This window comes from Panulirus ornatus, chromosome 19, assembly GCF_036320965.1.
Source record: "Panulirus ornatus isolate Po-2019 chromosome 19, ASM3632096v1, whole genome shotgun sequence".
Lineage (NCBI taxonomy): Eukaryota > Metazoa > Arthropoda > Malacostraca > Decapoda > Palinuridae > Panulirus > Panulirus ornatus.
In genome coordinates, this window is record NC_092242.1 from 64,078,224 (window position 1) to 64,086,686 (window position 8,463).

The 8,463-nt window shown below is 35.6% G+C and overlaps 1 protein-coding gene across 5 annotated transcripts in view; it reads right to left on the reverse strand.

The window, feature by feature from the left end:
- LOC139755598 (vesicle transport protein SFT2A) overlaps positions 1-8,019 on the reverse strand; it is a 29,567-nt gene extending 21,548 nt beyond the window's left edge. For 2 of the 5 annotated variants that reach the window (XM_071674127.1, XM_071674125.1), the window contains exons 1-3: positions 7,874-8,019; positions 6,584-6,700; positions 4,290-4,313 (exon numbers count right to left, since the gene is read on the reverse strand). In XM_071674127.1, the coding sequence (XP_071530228.1) occupies positions 4,290-4,313; positions 6,584-6,664 (105 nt within the window). In that variant the 5' untranslated portion in view covers positions 6,665-6,700; positions 7,874-8,019. Of the gene's footprint in view, positions 1-4,289; positions 4,314-6,583; positions 6,701-7,735 lie in introns of all 5 variants that reach the window. The other 3 variants (XM_071674126.1, XM_071674128.1, XM_071674129.1) reach the window with 3 other exon arrangements.
- Positions 8,020-8,463: the final 444 nt, after the last annotated feature.

Genomic DNA, 8,463 nt, shown 5'->3' on the forward strand with positions numbered 1-8,463 from the left:
CAGTCCTTTTTCAGCACATAAATCTACAAGCTCTTCACCATTTCCATTTACAACACTGAACACCCCATGCACACCAATTATTCCCTCAACTGCCACATTACTCATCTTTGCATTCAAATCACCCATCACTATAACACGGTCTCATGAATCAAAACTACTAACACACTCACTCAGCTGCTCCCAAAACACTTGCCTCTCATGATCTTTCTTCTCATGCCCAGGTGCATATGCACCAATAATCACCCATCTCTCTCCATCCACTTTCAGTTTTACCCATATCAATCTAGAGTTTACTTTCTTACACTCTATCACATACTCCCACCACTCCTGTTTCAGGAATAGTGCTACTCCTTCCCTTGCTTTTGTCCTCTCACTAACCCCTGACTTTACTCCCAAGACATTCCCAAACCAGTCTTCCCCTTTACCCTTGAGCTTCGTTTCGCTCAGAGCCAAAACATCCAGGTTCCTTTCCTCAAACATACTACCTATCTCTCCTTTTTTCTCATCTTGGTTACATCCACATACATTTAGACACTGCAATCTGAGCCTTCGAGGAGGATGAGCACTCCCCGCGTGACTCCTTCTTCTGTTTCCCTGTTTAGAAAGTTAAAATACAAGGAGGGGAGGGTTTCTAGCCCCCAGCTCCCGTCCCCTTTAGTCTCCTTCTACGACACATGAGGAATGCATGGGAAGTACTCTTTCTCCTCTCTTCTTTTCACACTATTTTAACAAAAATGCTCTTTCCTCTTACGTTCATGCTTTTTCTCTTTAATTTTACATTTTGCAAGTATTCTCTGAGCTCATAAAATTATAACACCCAAACTATCATCTCATACCAATATTCATATTTCTTTTTCTTTAAAATTTTCTACCACGTGTGCAATATATAAATGACACTAACATAAAAGAATGTCACGTTCTAATTTAAGTGTTTGCACTGCACATGGTTTTTTAGCACATCTGTCTTACTTACATTTCCAATCTCACTCTGAGTCCTACCACCTTAATTCTTTCCATCTTAATTACTTGAAAGAAAAAGTTTCACTTCAAGCACAAAAATGATGAATGATCAATACATGAACATCTTTCTTTTCCTACTTTCTCAGACCATGACTATAATGTAATATTCTTCAAAAGTAATTCGTATTCTTAAATTAACTATGAACTCCCAACCATTTTTGTTTTCTTTTCAGTCTTGTTTTTCCTCCCTTGCTCCTTCAACTTGTTTTCCGTGAATAATTCAAATAAGTTACTATACATACTTACAACACACGTATTCTATTAATTACAAACTTCTGTCATGGTGCAATGAGACAAAAGATGCTTCAACTGATCTAATAATTACTTCATACAGTCATGCACAATTTGCTGCTATATTTACATCACTATACTGTTAACTGATTTCAAGTGATATATTTGCCTTAAAAGATGGGAAGTACATCTACAGAATAGTTTACTTAGTATGAGGTGCATTCACTAGCTGTCTCCCTCCATCCCTACTTATGCAAACAGGTAGATTCTGTTGGTAAAACCTCATATTCAATGACATATGAACATCACCTGAGTACTAATTTAATACAGTATTTCAGAGTTTCTGTTTCAAAAATGCATGCCAAGATGAATGCCTAGCTAACCCCATACTACTCACTATAAACACTGGGTGTATTCACCTCCTTATAAAAATCTACAGTATCCTGGGTTAATTCAGCACTATCTGATAATCAAAAAATGTACTTAAAATAAGCAGAAGATGATTTAGCATAGCTCATAAGCACTATAGATACTGAAAAAGAAACAAGACACAAAATTCTTTAGGAGAACCCATATTGAAGATAATGTTGAAAGTAAATTCTTGGGATGAAAACTTATCAAAAGTCAAGCCACAGCCAAACCTTACTACTATATGCAATCGTGGAGAGCCCATCAATGGATCATTAGAAATTACTTTTGGCATATAATGTTACTTAGAGAACTGTTTCATGGAATTTTTGAAAAATTTTACATTAAATACAGTAAACCTTTGAAGAATTGCTGGAGATCACTAGTGCCCATATTTGACAAACAGTTATTTGTAGCGATTATAAAGCATTTGTGTGTCACTGGAGAAAAAATCATTTAGTTCCATTCATATCATATTCCTTTTCCTCCTTCAATCTACCATTAGTCTCAAATCAAATCACCAATACAAAAATCTCCATGGATTTACTTGTCAGCTGCAACAGCTAAAGAGAATAACAAGGTTTTGGAGCTTGATTTAATTCAGACTACAGACACAACAAAAGGGTATAAAACTTTTCATCTCATTCCAGTAAGAAAAGCATGACATTTAACTCATGACTTTATTTTAAGACATGAAATAAGAATACAATATAAAAAAAACAATTATTATATTTCAAAGTATGTAAGAGATCTTTAATGGTATATTTGAGAGTCACAGCAAAGATACACCAAGGTAAATAACCAATAAGTACATATTCTGTATATTATACATCCTTTGGGATAAGGGAAAAAGAAAACTTCCAACATATTCCCTCCATGTGAGACAGGGCAAATACAAGAGGCACAAACCTGGATTCTTGACTTCTTTGACTCATTCCATATCCATATTGTGACTAAGTATAAATAGGTCAAGGTGAGAGGACTATGCTGTTCCTTAATCCTTTCTTCACTTTCGACTTGACCTCAACCCTTCATTATTTTATGGGACCCAATAACTCATTTATCCTGTACTGCTCTCTCCCTTATCTCTTCTTCCAAAACACCAAACTTACCCATGATAGCTCCCAAATACAAAATTCAAACTCATCCCAACTAACCTGTCCCTCTGCCCAGATAAACCTAATAACCCATATCCTTGCTTTTATTCACTTTACTCTCAATTTTCTCCTTTCACACACTATCCACTCATTTCAAGATAATTACGGTATTCCTTACAGAGACTTTTATACTTCATTTTACTACAGATAAGGCTTTTCAGGGACATAACAGTGATTTTCAAGAAAAACCCTCTGTATATGTATGTATCTTCTCCCTTTCGTACTTGATTGCCATTTCCTGCATTAGCGTGGCAAAGCCAATAACAGATGAAGAAAAGGCCAAATACTCTCCTGTACACTCTCTAACTATCATGTGTGATGCCCCAAGACCAAAGCCACCCATACATAACCAGGCCATGCAGACCCTTCCATGGTTGCCTTTGAATGCTTCATATGCCCTGATTCAGGCAACTAACAACACATCACCCCTTGTATACCTGGTAGAAAGAACAGAAATGCATCTCCTGTGCATCAAAGAAAGTTATTAAAATGGGCAGGAGTTGGGGATGGATATCCTACCATCTCTTGTATTACTTTCAAAAAAGAAGTAACAGAAGGAACTAAGCACAATTTTTCCCTCTCAAGCTTATTCACCTTTTCTTGATGCAAACTAGCTCAGGGGAGAAATAGAAAACATATTTGAAAGAAAAAGATAGACTATATATCAATAAAGTACATTTTTCAAAGTGTATCAAAAAGCATTATTAATCATACTTAAAAAAAAAGCTGCAAGTCATATATTCATGTAACAAGATTCACCATCAAGTGATTATTGTCACTAAATGCAATAGCTTCTGAATTACATGATTTTCTTAATTCAATACATTTCAGTATAAAACAAAATAATGAAGTCCAAATGCTATTTATCCTGATGGCTCACATAATGCACATGCACTTAGCTCTATAAAAATAAAATATTCTACTACCACAATTCAAAGCAAGAAATAAATACTAGAAGGGTGTTCAATGTAATATTTGTGTCGCCTGCAATGCAGCACAGTAATGGGAGTGAAATGAGAATGAGCAGAAATACTGCTTGAAAGCTATTAAAAATATCTGTAATAATGTTAAAATACCTGTAATAATGTTCAATTATCTAGAGTGAAATTTTCTTCCAGTATGAGGCAGGTGAAGCTCTAAGTTAAAATATCCTTTAATAGCAGAGCATAGGCAAAATCATGAGTTTCTGGCCTTAAACCATTTCAATACTTTAGATGCTGGGAAGCACCTGTATAAAGAGTATTTTCTGTAATTAACATGACCCAAATTACTGTGGTTAAATGTATCTTTATTAAACCAGAGTGTAATTCCTAACAACAGACATGACAAATGGACTGACAACAAAGACAGCAAACAAGGAAAGCCTTCAATTCCCATAATGCTATGCAAGCGACACAATACACTCGCTAAATGTCCTGACACTAGACAAAAAAAAAGTTTGTAAATGTAACCAGAGTAGAGCCAGAAACTTACACGCAAGAGTGGTGTGCCCTCCGTCTAGGGAAGAAAGAGGTGGAGTTTAGTAGGTAGATGAGATCCATTCTGCAGTAACACATAGTGTGCTCCAAGCAACACTGCTGATTATCACATAATTTGGGAGGTAAACATTAAGCATTAACATACAGGATAGCAAAGCCACACCATGGTTAACTCTAGAGCACACCCAACGAGAAATATTATCTATGAAGAGCAACAAAACAATCACTTACTAGTATGAAGTTTACAAACACTTATTCCTGCTCCTAAAAAGATAGTTACTACTATCCTACCCCAGAAGTCATTACCCTTAAATAAGCCTAACACTGCTCTGTCACTATCATAACTACATTTATCTTAGTAATCAAATGTAAAATCCTTTCATATCCCCAAAGAGTGAGACCCACATCAGTGACCAAAAGATAATTAGATTGTAAGATTCATGTTCCATCTCATAAACCCCTGACAGCTTGTAAAACAAATCTTCTACTGCTACATGAAAAATCATTTTCAGTATAAATGTTTTTGCTGTGATGAATCTAGGGTCTAGTTAAGTTTTGCAGTCTCAACTGAAAAATATGTGGGTGGTATCTCTTTTGACATATCAAACTGTACAATCCATTCCCTGTCAAGACAAGTAAGAATAGTGTATGACTAGCATTTTCTTAAAATTCATCATATTCCTGTACATGCTAGGGTAAAAGAAAAAAAATTGATGAGATTATTTTCTTCTTCCCAAACAATGGGAAAAGTAAGGAGTCTAAACAGTATTAGGTGGATGAGGAAAAGTGCACTTTAAAGAACTTTATTAAACAAAAATCAAATGCTGTCCTCATGCTGTAAATAACTAAGATGTGTTATGTTATTACCTAACAAAACTAAATATTCATAAGAATATTGTAAATAAATCATACATTTAAAATTCATCATAATACCCTCACTTTAACCCTTTAATAGCAGTTACCACAGGGATGGCATTCTGATAGTTACTGACAATTACCATTTTATGCATTTCTGTCAACAAGCCAAAAATTCAAACTGGAAGGCAGACATCACTCGTATTCTGAGGTGCCTTAAGTCACAAGCAGCTATTTAGTAGCACTAAGCAAAAATATCCTTGGCATCAATTACCAATATAACACATGGGGGAAAAGTACACAATTTGTAATTGTGGGCCCATGTTTCTAAAATCTGTAAAATTCCGAAATAAAAACAACTTTATTTAATACCAAAGATCACAGACTTTCAAAAAACCGGTTATTTTATCTATTCATAATTACTTTTACAACCAATTTTGATGAAAGGCTCCTGCAAGCGAAGGCTGCACAACTTCCAGCTGTAGGGAAACATGGATTACTTTGGAGTGATAAGTTCTGTGACGATACTTTACTCCCAGTGATACAACCTCTTGCAGGTGAAGCACATTAGCACATGACCTGTTATCTAAGTTATACAACAGAGGACAAATCAATTTCTTCATAAGGCAATTTAAGAAACTGAGGCTCTTGGCCAGTTTAAATACACCTACTGAAATGGACCTTTGGCATACATATTTATGTATCCAGATTCCTACATTCATCACTCAGTACAAATACGACTGAAAAAAATTGATGTATATGCCTTAAACTCAAAGGGCTTCTGAGATGAAACAAACCCCATAGAACTTAAGTAATCATACCATCCAAACTTGCAGTGTTGTTTACTTCTCTTCTATTCTTTCAAATATGGACCCATGATGATTAGGCCCAGCCTAATATGTACATGCAAATAAGGGTGTTTGTGTCTGAGAAAATATCCATGTATTCTTCTAAGTCTTCTGCATTATGCATAAATATGTCTAATTATTCAACAAATGAAAAAAAAAGAACGAAATACCTCGAACTGTGTGCTTTAACTCGTAAACTAAATTCATTTGCCTTAGGAACAAAATTCTTAAAGCCAAATCTAACCAATACAGTACTTAAAAGGAAGCAAGGTTTCAACTTACTAAATTTCAGGTCATAAATATTGTTAATAACTACATACTCCTAAAGCTACTGTCATGGGAACTTTTCTACTTTTTCAAAAACTAACTGTTAGGATGAACACTGATGATCATAACGAAAATGATGAAGCTAGTGAAATTAATGTCACTGATCAAAAATTACACGACTTTATAAGATTAACCCAACAGAAGGCCTTTCCTACTTAACACTAGTGTAAATACTACAACTGTGCTAAAGACTTGTCCAAAGACATATAACAACATAAAATACACCAATCATTACCATACAAATTATAAACTTAGGTACCTGGGTAATGATATTTCCTCTCTCCTCATCCTGATCATCGGTTGTTTCACGGCCACTCAAGGCCTTGCGTAATTTGTCCATACTTGCTACAAAGGTAAGTCCTCTACTTCTGTCTTCCTGGGTAGAGATAAAAGACAAAATTGGGAACAAAAACTACTTCAAAAATCAAAGAATTGCTCTAATGGCAGCCATCTGAAGCATAACTGTGGCTACTGGTACAAATGCTTCATGATAACCACACTAAAAAAATAACCACAGAAGTAAAATGGATATAAATTTCAATGCAGATAAGGGGTTTCTCTTACCTGTGTGAGGCAGCACGAAGATCAAAAGAAAAATGGTCTTAATCACACATATTCACTAACGGTCATATGAACCAACAGCCAAGCCCCACACACTAGTCCATGGTGTACAATATTATTCACTTTTACAGTAACCCCACATTTTCCTCAATATACATATCCCTATTTATTACTGAATCACCTTATCTTATATTTTTCAATAAATCATCATGTCCAAATTATGCTTAACAACTTACACTTTATTATCTAAACACTACACAAGCAATGCAGGAAAAACTCGCACAATATTCAAAGGTACTGTCATAAGGAAGACATAACAGCAAATTACTATTCGCAAAAAAATATCATTCATCACGAAATATATACAAATCCACCATCAAAATTGGAACAAGGGACAATAACGGTAAATACTGAACCATTCATCAGGCACCTAAAACTAGAGGTGATCAATGAGCCAACGTAGGCTTCATGCCTCAGCTATTCCTGCCACAACCATCCCACTAACCACATGGGCGGCAAGGGTAAGCAAGGTGACGGTGAGTTAACATTCGAATCTACCAGCGCCGACATATCGGCATAATAGTCCATGCAGAAAACGGTTAGGCACAGTTGAAAGCTTCTCCTGTGGGTGACCAACGCTCTGAAATTCCATTGTAGTCATACTCTTAAAAATGTAGAATTTTACATGAAACCGCAATAGTAACGGTCATGAGGAACGTATTCATCCACGTCATGAAAAAAAAAACCCACGTTCAATGTCATGAAAAGGGCAATCTTAAGACTAGGGGAGAAATATGGTTACAACCCATCATACACATGAGGTAACACGGTATGTGGGGAGGCACCTCACCTTAACCTGTTGCCTCTAAGCATCACTGCAGGTCGCCAAAACACGCTTGTAACATTTACATACGAGCAGCAACTTCCATGAATCTACGTCTTGGTCACATGGACAACACTTATGGGGGTGAGAAACCCCATAACTCACCACAAAGTAGAAGATTAACGAAAGTATTTGTAGTATTTCAGCAGTATTATTCTCAAGAATTGAGGCTTGAGGACTAGCAACTTAGCAGGCGTTATCACAAATTGAACTACTAAGACGGGACACTAGCGGACGTGATTGCTCATGGAAGGATAACAACTCATTGCCACGTTGCATTTTTCTGGCCTGGTATTAATATCATGGACAAGCATTAACTAAAAAAAAAAAAACTCTTTCAGAATAGAATGTTAATTCAATAACATTCTTTTATAAAGATCGCGGAAAAGATTACTAATACTGAAGCATCAAAAATTATCAGAAGAAAAATATGGGTTCGTCATAGAAAATGATGCATATTCAGCAATACAGAAAATGAAAATAAATTTTAGTGGGACTTATATACATCGTTACAACAATGCAAGAATGCATGAATTAATTATGCACAAAAGATGCGTCTGATGAATGTGTTTATAAAATCATAGCTCGATCATAAATGCCTTTTTATGGATTTTCAGAAAATTGAGTAACTTTGATCCAAGAGTTGGGTGCCACAATTTTATGGATGGAAGGTAAACAACTTTATCTTTTTTAGA